Genomic DNA, 14,654 nt, shown 5'->3' with positions numbered 1-14,654 from the left:
AAAAAATGTAATTCAAAATAATGATGAAAACTTCTCAAATTTTGGTAAACCAGCACTCGGTCTAAATATCTCTTAGAACAGTGATTTTAAACCACTGTGCCGTGGAACACTAGTGTGCCGTGACAGATCTTCAGGTGTGTAGTGCGTCTGTGCCTGCAGTGTAGTGACTGGTGGAGTAATTCAGTACTCGCACATGTACTGACCTGCGTTACCCACCCACTGGGTGGCAATAAAGCCCACTAATGACCTTGTTAATTTAAGATAATAGAATTAATGATGCGCGTGACAGGTGTATGTGATAAGATGTAGGCGTACAACAGCGATGGATAAAGGGAAAAATTAAAACTCCAAACTGGGTAAACCTGGATAAATTCTAACCTGGATGAAGAGCGTAATATGGGTGGTTGAAAAGGCAACTTTTATGAGAAAAACTACAATCATGTCTGCGAGGGCTCTCAAAGCTAGCTACTTAGTATCTGAACTCGTAGCCAAATCAAAAAAGCCACACACTGCAGCAGAGACATTAATACTACCTGCAAAATCCATGGTAAATGAGATGCTTTGCCCTGACGCAGTTCAAGAAGTAGCCAAAGTCCCTCTCTCAGATAAATAGATTCATAAATTGAGAGACTAAATGTGTCATTTTGTAACACTTTTGGTTGGTGGTGTGACTCCATATTTTTTTTACTGTAGGAAATGTACCTTGGCTCAAAAAAGGTTGGAAAACACAGTCTTAGAACATGTAACTACAATCATGATGAAGAGTGCTGACTTGACAGTAGTCCAGAAGACAGCCATCAGCAACCTCCACAAGGAGGGTGAGCCACAGAAGGTCACTGCTGAAAAGGCAAGCTGTTCATAGAGTGCTGTATCGGAGCAGATTAATGGAGAGTCGAGTGGAAGGGAAACGTGTGGTAGGAACATGTACACAAGCAACAGGGATGAGCGCAGCCTTAAAAGGGAGTTTCACAAGAAGTGGACTGACGCTGGAGGCTAAAACAACAGGGTTATCGCTTGCTGGTCCAAAGTCCTCTCTTCTGATGAGAGTAAATCTTGCATTTAATTCAGAAATCAACATCCAAGAGGAAGAGTGAAGAGCCACAGAATCCAAGGTGTTTGAAGTCCAGTGTAAAGTTTCTGCAGTGATGATTTGAGCTTACATGTCATCCGCTTGTGTTGGTCCTCTCTGGGTTTCATCAAGTCCAGAGTCAACACAGCGTCTACCAGGAGATGTTAGAGCGCTACATGCTTCCATCTGCTGACAAGCTTCATGGAGATGCCATACTGGGATTACTGTACTTTACTGGCCAGCCAACTGGCCTGACCTGAACCCCATAGAGAATCTGTGGACTGTTGTCAAGAGATGATGAGAAACACCCGACACATGAAGACAAAAATAATAAAAATACAGACCAGCTGAAGGCCGCTATCAAAAACACCTGGGCTTCAACAACACCTCGGCTGTAATCTCTACCATCGGGTTAGTGATTGACACAACGATTTCAACTGCACGGACTCAAAATCTCTTTGTTTATATTTCCCACTGCAAGTTTTACACTGAGGGATTTATTTGACAGCTGTGAGGAGGTAGAAAGATATCTAAACACACGTGTACAGGACGGACTCAGCGAGGGAGAAGAAGCAGCCAAAATCAACCAGTAATGAAAGTTTCTTGCGGTAGCTTTGCATTTTTTGAAGGTTAAACTGGATATTTTAACAAAAACATCATGCAATGAAGTGCATATTTACAGATTGTTTCTGTAGTCTGCAAGCTAACTATATAATGACGGATTTTAAACTTTGAGCCATGTCCCATCTGTTTACATGGAGGAGGCGGGGCTTATGACTCATACTGCAGCTGGGCAGTAGCATAGACCAGGGGTTCTCAAACTTTTTGGGGCCAGCGACCCCTTACAGGTGAGAACATTTTCCAAGGACCCCCTCATAATTGTCACATAGATTAAGCACATGCTTTCAACCATTCTCACTCTTAGTTGCCCTTGGAACCATTTGTATTGTAAAACTGATATATCTAAATACTTCAGACCTGTTCCACAGTGATAAACAGAAAACACTTCGCCATCTGTGTTTTCTGGCGGAGCACCTGAAGACACATGACACATTTAGGTCTCCCATCACTGTTCTCAATAAAATCAAACTCTATATACCTGTCATCATATTGTCTTAATTTAGCTAGCTTGGGCTTAATATGATGATGTGAACTGATTTAGAAATGGCTCCATGCTCGTGAGCTTGTAAGCAAAGCTAAGTGGCAGCAGGAAGAGTTGTGACCGGAGTGATGTTTGAATGAGTGATACGTGACAGATTGATGTGACGTGTCACAATTATATCAGTTTCTAGTGGCCCAAAGTCAATTAGGGTGGGAGTAATGGGCACAATATGCTGGCTTCATTGGTGCAAATGGTCCTCATCTGTATATATTCGGTTTTTAATGACTGTTGCGGCAACACTGTCCAGAGTATGGGGGTGTGGCTGTCGAGCTACAGGTGGGCGGACCTTCCTGGTCACGTGACCAATTTATCGATGAGACGGTGACGCTGTGGTCTTGATTAGCTCAGGCAGACACCTGCTGAAGAAGCGAGAAGAAAGAGACGCCGTTGTCAGAAGCTGTAGAGAGACATTCTTGGGAAGTTTTCCCCTTTTTCCGTTGAGTTTTGTCGTGTGTTATATTTCACCTTAAATATGAACTGTCATCCGAAACCCTGAGGGGTAACGAGAAGGAAGCAGCGTGAGCTGGTCCCGGAGCCGTGAATGGTGTTCTGGAAAGAAGTCGGCACAGGTAAGGTCCGCCTTTTCCATTTGCCTTTTGCTCGACAGCCACCTGATTCCTTCTTTAGTATGGCACGGGCAGCCAACGCTTGGATGCCCTAGACCGAGCTCGTGCCAGGGTTGTGTTGCCGTGACAATGACACAGCACAATTTTATAATTTATTATAAATGTATTCTAACTATTTCACGGACCCCCACGCTATGGTTCAAAGTGGACCCCACTTTGAGAACCACTGGCATAGACTGTATATAAAATGGACGTCATCTCACTCGGCTCAAAGTGAGGCTGCAACAAAAACTGCTCCCCCTTGTGGCTGGCTGCAGTATAGGTCTCCCTATTCATTTGAATGGGGCTGCGGTCAAACTTTAAAAATGAAATACACGTCGTACAAACGTTTCTCACATCCGTATGCGGTTGAGAGATATTTTGGCTTCAAACCGTACAATGGAAAAAGGCTGAGCGCCGCTGTCCATTATACATACAGTCTATGGGCAGTAGGGAGAGCTGCAGACGTTGTGGCTTCCTTTTTGGGGAGCTATCATGTCATCCATCTTTTTATATGCATGCTAAAATGCTAACCCCTAACTATGATATGGATAACAAAGCATCTGTCTTCTTTCTATAAGTTTAACTTTGACATCTTTACCTTTAAAGGCTGAAAACACTGACTGTAACATGCACAGACGTCAGTAGAAATAGGGCAGCCACTTCCACACACTGTTAAATATAACTAGTTGTTTCAACGTAAAAATATGATGTAAAGGGCTGCCTTAAAATTTTACGTTAGGTCAAAAAATAAATGTTGTTGTTATAACACCAACATAAATTATCTTGATTAAGACTTGTTAGTTTACTGAACTTATTCAGGCAGTTGTTTGAAATAATAAATCTATTTCAACTCAACTAAACTTTTTAGTTATCGCAACCTTTTGTTTTTGTTTATTCAAATTATATTTATTAGTTAACTTAACTTCTTCAGGTAGTTGTTTGAAATAATAAATCTATTTCAACTCAATTAACTATTCAGTTATGTTAACCTTTTGTTAATGTTAATCTAAATTAAATTTGTTAGTTTACTGAACTGCTTATAGTAGTTGGCTGAAATTAGAAATGTATTTCAGCTTAATTAAAATTATCTGTCTTGTTTATTTGATTCATATTTATTAGTTTACTGATGTATCAAAACAACTGTTAGATAATCCTATAACCGACACACATTTGTTTCAAACAGAAACATGAAAATAACCCATTAACCAGTGTCACACTTTTTAATGCTCACATTTTAGTTAAGTCTTAAACTGTACTATGTCTGACAACAACAACAAAAAACTGTTCAAATAGCCAGCATGTAAAAATAACCATAGAGCTGAAATGGCATAGTAGTTGTGAGACTGAATATTGCATAATACTTGAACACTTGGAATGGTAACACTCAGGTTGGTAACTTGAAAGATGCAGACACGTAAAAAAAACATCTGCATTATTATACACATTAAATTATAAACCATACACATGTTGAGGGCAAAAAGACAACCAGCATGGCAACAACAATGAAGAAAGCCCTTCTTGAAACTGAATGCAGTCCTACAGTCAGGACAAATGAAACCTTGCAAAAAATGCAAAACAGACAGCAACATTTTCCCTTTTAAGCTTGGGATGAAGCATCAGAGTTCAGGGTTACATGGTTTTCCGCAGGAGTCGGTTTCTTAAACCATGCACAAGTGAGGAACACTGTCCGCCACCAATGTTCATGAGGACTTTCTGAATCACTTCAAATGTGTACTTCAGTTCCTTTGGATAGTCAATGTTGAGGGCATAAAGAAGGCCCATCAGCATAGCAACAGCGTCTGGGATGTCCTTCAGACCACACAGGACTACCGCCTCCTCAAGGATGACTGATACATCAACGATGTCTTCTCCTTCTTTCACCATCACAATGCCCACTTTCATCTCCTTGGTGAACACCTGCTCATCATCTGTAGCCTACATAAAAGTACAAAAAACAAAAACAACACTTACTATTTTTTGTTAATATACAGTTCACATGGTGGCATCTACTAGCCAGAAAGTCTGGGATTTGATCTCATATTTAAAGTACTTAAAACTTAACTAACACATCTTTTGTGTAGCCTATGTAAACAATTTATAGGTGACAGTGACTTTAAAGGGTCTCTTTCCTTGTATTAACATAAATTCATTCAAATGTTCAACATTTAAACATACTGACCTTTAAAGTTTAAACAACCCAAAAATGTGATTCATATTTGATATGTATATTTCCAGCAAGTAGTTCTAAAAGACTGACCCATTTAAAGTGAAAAAACAAAAATGTATCATTTCTACAGTTGTTTTTGTCCTTAGGATAAAATAAGGACATTTTTATAGGATCTATTAAAAGCTAACAGTAATTTGAGAATCAAGTGCATTGCCAATTTTTTTATAATTAGGAATCATGGCTATCATATAGGTTTTAAATAGTTTTTGGATATCATAGCTCTATGGCATGAGGCATAGGCTTGAGTAGTCAGTTTGTGACTTGTGTATTATTGTATCACAAATCAATTTTACCAAAGCTGAAAAGAACTTTTACTTTTGTTAAGGAATGGAGTGCACATTTTTATGTCTGGCATCTACAAGATATAGGTAATTGGGGCAGGGTATTTAATAGTTATGATTGGGTGAGTAGAACTTTTCAGAGCCTACAAGCCATCTTCAATTAATTGACTTATTTTCGCAAACTGTAAAAGAGAATTTTAACAAACCATGCTCACCTCCACAGTCTTGAAAAAATGTGAGGGATCATCTCTGAGATAATGAGGAAGGCCCAGCAGAAGAACAGTCCTCTTCCTCTGTGTGGAACTCTGGTAAAAAAAAAAACAACAAAAAAAACCCAACAAACAATACAAATTATTGTTTATGGTTTATTTTCCAATGGTATCCAACCTATCCTGGCCCCTATTCTAGAGAAGTTAAAATACCAAATGTCCAATTACAAAACATGACAGTCTTCATGTTTCAGCCGTCTTTTATTTAAATGGGTTTATGCTGACCAAAACTTAGTGGATGTTTATCACTTACGTCTTCATCAAGCTGTCTTGTGAGCCTGGTCAGTCCCACTATGCCACTCTTGGCTTTGTACAGCTCCAGGAACCTTGCCAGGTACTGGTCAATCCCAGCAAATAGGGAGCCTTTCAGGTCAACAGATGTCAGGCGAGCAAATTCAGCTACAATCTGAAGAAGAAGGAGGAGGAGGAGCAGGAGCAGGAGGGGGAGGAGGGGGAGGAGGAGGGGGAGTAGAAGCATATGCTTATGATAACTGCTTACATTAGGCATTTTGAATACATTTAAATTTTTTGAAAACATGACAAATGTCAACTCAGGACTTTCTGAGAAAACATTACCTGCTGTTCAGAGAACAATGCTGGCCATCTTTCTTTGACTTCTGCCACAAGTGGTTCATCTTCAACAATCTCTTTTCTCCGTAAAGGGAATGTGTCATTCATCATATCACCAATTTGCTTCCAGTCAACTTTTCTTTTCTTCATCTCAACGGCCATGGCTGATCTGTCCATGTCAAGATTACTTTGTATCATCCCTTCTGGAAAATCTGGCAGAAAATTCACCTCTGACTTTTTGGCCCTCTTCAGTTTTTTTGGCCCAGCTGGACCAGAGGTACGAGAGTTTACTTTGAGCTCAGAGCACCCGGCCACTCGCAGCTTCTGTCTGAAGTTACCCATTTTAAACTTCAAACTGAACTTCCAACAAAACCACCCATGGACAGACCCTGGTTCCCTCAGACAAGGATGCTTGTTGATGAGAGCTTGGGCCACTTGATCATACTCTTCAGATTTTGGGTAGGGGTTGTGGACATATATCACTTCTGCTAACTTATCCAAGATGTCCGATTTCATGTCTTTTGATACGTCAAGAAGGGTCCCATCTTTGTGGTAGGCCTCATTTCCTTGCCTCAGTTTCAACTCAACATCAAAAGAAAAGGAAGGAATGACAAACGGCTGAGGTAGCTGACGGGTTTGACTAGCACCAGGGCTCTCATCAAGGGATGATGATGATGGCAGGCTTGCTGTATCTAGGGTTGAGTCTGTGTGGTATGACTTGTAGTACACTTTCAAAGTTACTCTGTCTTTCGGAAGCTCTGATATGCTGCTCAAGTTACACAGTTCATTATCAAATTCGGGGTCTTGATACTGAACCACAAGGTCCCCATCCAATCCGAGTTTTGTCTTCAGAAGCAAGCAGAAGTCATCAACAGTTTCAGGCAAGTTGTCTATGGTGACTCTTCTAATGTCTTCGTTACTCAGGATGATGCGCATCAGCATGATGACTCTCACTCAAAAAGACAAATACAAAAAAGCCGATATTACATGATTTCACAACATGATTAAATGTGTTCATATAAACACTAGTATTCACATTTGGATCAAGTCTTTTAAGTGTCCTGTATGCAGAATTTTCTTATAAAACTAAACAATGAATAGACTCATTCAAAAATAATCCCTCTCAATTACCACTTATGACCCACTAGCAGTGTGTGGTGGTGTCTGTATCTACACAATATTATAAACACTTTATTACTGTACAAAAAATAATTCCAAAAACTGACCTTTATTACTAAAGACCAGACAGCAACTTCTTTGGTTGAGTTTAACCGGTGGCTGCAATGAAGGTGTGACCAGGTGATCCAGTCCAGGTGATGCTCCAAACTAAAATTGTGAATAAAAAAAAAATATATATATATGCACTTTAACATGTATGTGTAGTTGTACAACACTAAACCTATGCATCTATCTGATACACATTTTACGACCATCTTAACTTTATGGGGTGAAAGAATGTATATTATGAGCCATAAAAAATTACCTCAATGAACAAGAAACGCCTTTGGAGAAACCAGGAATCTCTCTTGCACAGTGTATGCTGTCAAGGGGGTGTAGTGGTTGAGCTCTTCAGGTTCAGCTACGATCAGTTGTGCGGGGTCTCTCTTGCAGACTTCGTAACACCTGAGGTGCTCCAGATACCAAGCTGAGAAAGGTTCAACAACAAAGAAAAGCTTGTTGCATACAAGCAACACATGGACTACTTTACAAAAATCAGGAAGTCCACTTGTGCTTCCAATTGACACAAACATTCCCTTAGTATATTTTGTTCCATGTATGAATGCTGTTGTGGCCAGTGATACACTGCTTAGAGTTCCAAATTTCTTCTTAATCACTTGCTTGACAGAGGCAGTCAGAATGTCCACGGAAACATTTGATGCTCCTTTAACTTCCACGGTTGGTTTGAACAGATTAGGCACATCCAGGTAGTATGCCAACATAAGTTGGTGTCTGAGGGACAATGTCAATAGAATGTTTTTGAAATTATTGACATCACGGACCACTTTTTTGAAAAAACTATGTTTTGCTTCGAAACGTATTGTCCAAAAATCAACAAGTGGTCCAAAGCAGCGGATCAAATGAGGATAGTGTTCCAGAAAGTGGTGCTTTGGCTTGAGTCTCAGGCCTGGAAACGCATTCTGTAAAAGTTTTCTGTGTTCACTTATTTTGCCTTCAAGGTAACACAAGCTTTCCTCTGTAAATGTGGAGGATGCCAAAAGTTCCACAATGTCTTTAAGTTCCAGAATTACACACCAAGCATCATCATTTTCAGGTACAACATCACCTATGAGTAAAGGCAACAACCTCAACAGAGTCCAATTCTCATGGCCGTTGCCTCCAATAGTTTCACTCACAAGTACTTTCTCTGAAAGTTTCTGTGGCCTGTTAGTTTTATCAGAAAATTTATAAGGGAACCGCTGTATGACAGTGTTCAAATGATGTAACGTAAAGTACTTTTTTCCGATAAATTTTTTCAAACACAAACACAGCTCCAAAGGTACAATACCCTCCAAAAGATCATGTAAAAGGTCAGGGGGAAACCCAGTTATGCAATGAAAGTAAGACAATCTGTTTAATACACAGTCTCTTTTCACTCCGTCAATACTTTTCAATTTCTCATTCTCCCTCAGCATGTAAAGATTTTCATTATGTGACTCTTTGGTTCTCAATAAAAATGACCCACTCTGTACTGAACAACTCTGAATATCACTACGACTGGCCAAACAAAAACGACAGAACTTATCAACGTTAAAGGACTCCTGAAAACCAGCAAAAGAATGTGCTCCCAAATTATCAGATGACACATATAACACTGTACCCCTAACACTGGTTCCCAACCTACTGATGTAAATCCCCTGGTTTTCAAGCAGTTTGATATCTCTTAAAAGTGGTTCTACAATGTTCTCATATCCAAATGTCTTGGCATCAACACTTCTGCATAAGAGAGCAAGGTATATGCTAGACAATGACGATCTGTATTTAACAGGTAAATTTGCTATAACCCAGTATATTGCACACAGCTTATGCTTTTTCCGTGAGGTTCCTAAAGGGTTACAGACCTCAAAATCATCAATATAGAGAGCTAAGGAAATGCATTGATTTTCCCCAGAAAGAAGTGGGTTCTCTTTGAAATATGATCCGTCAAACGAGGCCTTATAATGTCCAGGTTTTGATCCTGTACTTGCTTCTTCTAAAATTTTGTCAATAATATCACCCCTATTTAACAATACTTGAAGAGTTTTTAGGACTGGGACATAAACAAATGTTTTCTTTGATGGCAAATCTAAAACATATTCAATTGGGTCTATGACACCAAATTTCTCTTTGAAGTAGCACAACCTTTTTTGGTCTGACCCCAGACACCCACTTTCTGAAATGGAGTCAAGTGGACTGAGGCTGTGTAAAGCTTCTGTTACTAAAGTTATTGAGTTTTCATCCGTATTACAGCAGTGCTTTCCAAGTACATTTTTTACTGTATGCTCGTTTAGGTGACCAATCAAAACACCAATTTCATAAAATTCACTGACTATTTCCTGAGTGGCTAGTTTGGAAACATGCAAGACTGCTTGCATTCGCAAAAGTAAAGACCCAAGCCTTCCCTGAATTTTTTCAGCTGTGTCATGGTGTGCTGTTTCAATGTCAGAATAATCCTCAAGTGACACAGGAATATCACTGTCACCAACATTTGATTGCAATTCAACAGCTATTTCACTTTCTGTCAAGTCATCAGTTACACTTTCTTGTACAATAAGTTCAGTCTTAAAGTCTTTTAAAGTACAATGTGGGTGACAACGGCATTTATGTGAAGAAAAACTAGAGAATTTGCTTGATTTGAAAGGACACTGATTAAAAGGACAGATAACTGATTCCTTATTCCTCAGATGTTTACCAAGATGAGTAATATATTGCTTTAGGCCAACCTGCTCATTAAAGTCACATAATGAGCATTTTAATTTGAAGCCAACAAGTCCAGTAGAACCACTTTCTATGATCCCATGATCTCGCAAATGGATCTGCAGGGATTTTTTAGATCTAAAATATTGTGCACAGTCTGTGTATATGCAGGGTAGTGGACAGTTTGCACCGTAATGTCTATGGCTACTTTCGTAATGTTCAAAGATTCGCTTGCGATTTCCACAGAAAAAAGTACAAAGTTTACAGGTCCACCTCATTCAACAACAATAAAAAAAAAGAAAAAAGGCTGTTTTTGTGATCACATACCTGAGGAAAAATGTAATGACAAAGAAAGAGCGAGTTATGAATGCTGTTACAACTACATTTATGCAACAAGTTTGTTTTTTCTCCTAGAAAAATGTAATATCAAATTATTTTTGCACCCTACCCAGACACCCCCTGATGCCTCTGTATCAATAATTATTTCATAGGATGATTGTAATACTGATGAGGTCAGAAATAAACAAAAAAGTAACTTACCAGTTCACTTTTTTTCACCATTTAGGCTCCACGGACCTATAAAAGAAGGAACATGTTCGTTTTAATTATATTGTTTGCACCATAAAGTTAATTTTGCACATAGTTTCTCTATTAATGTGTTTCAACAAGATGTTATTTAGATTATGGTACAGGACATGTAGTTAGCCAAGCACGCAGCATATCAGTAGGAATACTCCAGGGGCTGCTGCAATATCCTCGTGCCAACATCAGTACCTGTACAATATAATTACACGATCATTCCTAAAGAAAACATCAGTCACGTATGTGTGTCCGTGCCATTTGACAGCCACACATTTTTCCCTGCAGTGCTGTAACTTGGCATGCACGATGTGAAGATGTTGCCATGTCATGTGACGGACCCGTGCCCCATATACGTTACCTAAAGAAAGCCAATTCAACTGAATGTTAGGTTTCAAAGGAGCCGCTCAGTCTCATACCTCTTTGATTCACCGCTTGAAGCGGGAGCTGAGGTAAAATGAGACGGCAAACGCAACCAGCATAGCAGCCATGCTGTAAAGTTACTCACGCATTCAATTCTGAAATTAGTTGAATATATCCACCAGCCCACATTTAACACTTACCGAGGCGATGTGGCATCGTTACTCATATAGTTGGAGGGTAACTGAACTCACCGGGTAATGTTACTTTAGCTAGAGCCAAAAGTTCGTTTCGGCAAACTTTTCAGTTCTAGAAAAAAAGTTGCGCGTCTAAATATTAAAAACGTTTAGATACTTTTGCAACCAAACTCATTTTATAATCAATTTTACTCACCTTGAAGACAGGTTCATGTGTCGACTCGACAAGAGTTCAGCATCCCACTGTGAAGTCCGCGATGCGCCAAAATCATGTCCACAATGCACCTCGGTAACGGTCGCAGAAACGTGATGACGTAGGCGTTTTTAATCCACACGCCCACCCAAATACCTTCATTGTCAGGTCAACATGCATTACCGATTTATCTGGACATAGATTTTCAAGTCAAAATGTATTTTGTAGTTGAGACGATGTTAACTAATAATTTAGTGTTATCACAACATATTAAGTAATCTGCTGTCATGTTGACATAGAATAATATGCTAGAATAACAAATGTGCAAAATTACATTTTACAGTGCAGAGTCTTGAAAAGCAGTCTAAACATGTATTTGCCTTTTGTGGTTATTATCGAGACTTGACTTTAATATCATACATGCATTTTTGATATTTCCAGCTAAATGTCCACATGCAATGCCTCTCCACAAATCTATGTGTCTGCTTATCTGTCTAGTGTACGTCTTTGTGTGTGTGCTTTCCTCTCTCTCACTAGGGTTGTATCTCTCACTACTTGAATCCAGCAGACTCGGCCCGCAGGTTATTTGTCATCCTTCATTTCTTCTTTGATCCCTCTGCTTTCCAAAGCTCAGGCGATTCAAGCCATCCGCATCAGCCCTTTGTAATTAATAACAGGCTTCTTTCTGGGGAATTCTGCTCATTTGTTTTCTTTTTTTCCCTGTAGCCATCCAGCTGTGTCTGTGCGAGTCCCACAATAATGGTTTTTTGGCCTTTGTTGGTGCAGCCTCGTAAGGAAATACACTTCATTTCAGTTTGAGGGAGAAATAAAAGGGAGGTGGAGTGGCTGTTGTGTGTGCGTGCCAGTGGGCAGGGGAGGTTTGTTCTGTTGCTTTACTGGCCCACCTTGGACCTCCAGTGATGTCATTTCCTATTAAAATAATTGGTCCTGATTGAAAACACAAGGGCTTTGATATCCCCTTCATCCAAAAAATATGAAACTAATTATAAGTTTGGATAGAGGAGATGTTTGTTGGAAAACGCATAAGACTGTTGCTCTCTTTGGGGATACATTCTCTGCTCACGTATCTCTTTTGCTTATTTAGGACAAACAAGGTTTTAATCAGGAAGGAGGTATTAATCAGAGAAGAAACAGAGCTCAAAGATCTCCAGGAGCAAGAAAACATTAGCAGCAAATGGTGTGTTTTGCCTGGGAAGACAGCCAAAGTGTGTGTAAACTGGGACGTTAGTTTTCTGCACAGCATGTGGTGTCTCATTGTGTCCAAGTCTGTTACAGGGTTTTGTTTCAGAGGAGAAAATTACAACAGCATCGTAGCATTCTTGATTACACCACTCCAGGCTATCGCTTCATGCAGACGAGGTCACAGCAAATGGTTTATGAAGCAGTTTCCAGCTGAACTGACCTGTTTCAAGATGATCTTAACCTGTGAACCAGGTTAAACACTAACGTCAGACGTACAGATGGTTTGAAAAGTCCTGGACTGAAAATGTGGGAGTTGAATTTTGGAAGTGTGAAGGGAGAGAGCGCAGGGAGGGGTTTGAGAAAAGGCCTTGAGTTTTCCAGAGCTCTTATAAAAAGACAGATTTTCTCCTCAGAATGACAGCGAACCATCAGCACACTGACAGGCTGTGTCACCGAGAGCCGTAAGCAAAACACTCTGACTCATGTCTAAAACTGAAAGGCTAGTTAACAACAGTGACACTGACACACTGATTGATTGACACACAGAGATGCGTGGTGCATTGTTTGTGTTTCTTATTGGGTTGGGAAGTGATGGTTAGGAAAGGTCATGACTAATGTGAAGGGGTGCAACATTTCAGGTCATGGATCGAGGAGCATGGATTGAGGATCAGGGTGCAGATCTGCAAAATAAATGCTTTTGAGTTCCCGCTTTGGGACTTGTACGATGCTTCATTATTGTCTTTTTACCGCTCATTATTTCTGTTTGTGTGAGTGAAGTGATGTTTACTCTCTGACAAATAGCTGGGAGGAGAAGAGGAGCAACACAGTGTGTTTATGTTTATGTCAGTCAGTAAATAGGGAAGCTGGCTGTTTCATAACTTCACCAATAAACAGCTGTATGACCCCCAATTTAAACAGGATGCACCGCGTCGTGTTACGCAACCTGCAAAAATGAAACTTTATAGTTATGCAGCATAGTTAGCAATGATAGAAGCACAAAAGCAAGAGAATAATATCCAAATCATTCAACCACAGAATGACTGTAACCATAGACTGTATATAAAATGGATGTAATCTTGCTCGACTCAAAGTGAGGCTGCCACAAAAACTGCTCCCCCTGGTGGCTGGCTGCAGTATAGGTCAAAAACTCTGTCTCCCCCATTCATTTGAATTAGTTATTATTTGACTGTTTTGTGTTCAAGGCCTCTTTTTTCTGAAAAGTTTATTTTTCGTTAGTTATCAGAGGTTAAAAAACGGAGTTTAACATCCGGGTTTACTTTGATTGACAGCTGCCGTAGAGAGAAACTCCGTAGGACCTCGGGACCATAGACTGTAAATAAAAATGGACAGTGTTGCTCCGCCTCTTCCCGTTGTACGGTTCTGAAGCCAAAAAATCCCTCTCCTGGGCGCCGCCATTGTGCAGCCAGAGCCTGCAAAGCCACTGTAATAAGCTCCGCCCTACAGCGTAGCGTCATATGACGCTGTGTGTCCTTTGAAGTTTCCCTCTACGGCGGCTGTGAATCAAAGGAAACCAGGAAGTAAAACCCCGTTTTTTAAACTCTGATAACTAACGAAAAAGAAACTTTTCAGAAAAAAGAGGCCTTGGACACAAAACACTCAGATACTAACTACATATCACCACAGCATGCAGATGCGAGAAACATTCGTACCACGTGTATTTATTTTTTAAAGTTTGACTGCTCCCCCATTCAAATGAATGGGGGAGACAGATTTTTTTTACCTATACTGCAGCCAGCCACCAGGGGGCAGTCACACTGTTGAAAGCCTCACCACCAGGGCCGTGTCCGGCACGCTTGCTTGGGACGCTACGCTGTAGGGCGGAGCTTGTTACCCCGGAAACACAAATTCCCTACTGCGCAGACTCTGGCTGCAGAAAATTTACAAGATGTCAGCGTTCTGGAACGGGATATTTTGGCTTCAAAACCGTACAATGGGAAAAGGCGGAGTGACGCTGTCCATTATACAGTCTATGTCTGTTACCTGTTGTTTGTATGTTGTTCCCTCTATACTGGATCCAGCTG

The 14,654-nt window shown here is 40.2% G+C and overlaps 2 protein-coding genes across 4 annotated transcripts; both read right to left on the bottom strand.

The window, feature by feature from the left end:
* Positions 1-4,040: 4,040 nt before the first annotated feature.
* LOC117823472 lies at positions 4,041-6,837 on the bottom strand. The gene is made up of 4 exons (XM_034698679.1): positions 6,193-6,837; positions 5,870-6,022; positions 5,563-5,652; positions 4,041-4,774 (listed from the first exon to the last, which is right to left on the bottom strand). Exons 1-4 carry the CDS (start codon positions 6,700-6,702, stop codon positions 4,469-4,471), a joined length of 1,059 nt encoding a protein of 352 aa, XP_034554570.1. The 5' UTR covers positions 6,703-6,837; the 3' UTR covers positions 4,041-4,468.
* A 6-nt stretch (positions 6,838-6,843) lies between these two features.
* On the bottom strand, positions 6,844-11,604 carry LOC117823471. Of its 3 annotated transcripts, XR_004633411.1 has the most exons (5): positions 11,413-11,604; positions 10,621-10,656; positions 7,670-7,831; positions 7,413-7,512; positions 6,844-7,139 (listed from the first exon to the last, which is right to left on the bottom strand). XR_004633411.1 is itself a non-coding variant. In XM_034698678.1 (2 exons), exon 1 carries the CDS (start codon positions 10,356-10,358, stop codon positions 7,671-7,673), a length of 2,688 nt encoding a protein of 895 aa, XP_034554569.1. In that variant the 5' UTR covers positions 10,359-10,606; the 3' UTR covers positions 7,396-7,512; position 7,670. The 3 variants fall into 3 exon arrangements, 1 of the variants encoding a protein (XP_034554569.1); XR_004633410.1 differs by lacking the exons at positions 10,621-10,656; positions 11,413-11,604 and having other exon boundaries at positions 7,670-10,606; XM_034698678.1 differs by lacking the exons at positions 6,844-7,139; positions 10,621-10,656; positions 11,413-11,604 and having other exon boundaries at positions 7,396-7,512; positions 7,670-10,606.
* Between the last annotated feature and the right edge of the window lie 3,050 nt (positions 11,605-14,654).

This window comes from Notolabrus celidotus, chromosome 12, assembly GCF_009762535.1.
Source record: "Notolabrus celidotus isolate fNotCel1 chromosome 12, fNotCel1.pri, whole genome shotgun sequence".
In the NCBI taxonomy this organism is placed as follows: Eukaryota; Metazoa; Chordata; class Actinopteri; order Labriformes; family Labridae; genus Notolabrus; species Notolabrus celidotus.
This window is presented reverse-complemented; position numbering and strand designations above follow the sequence as displayed.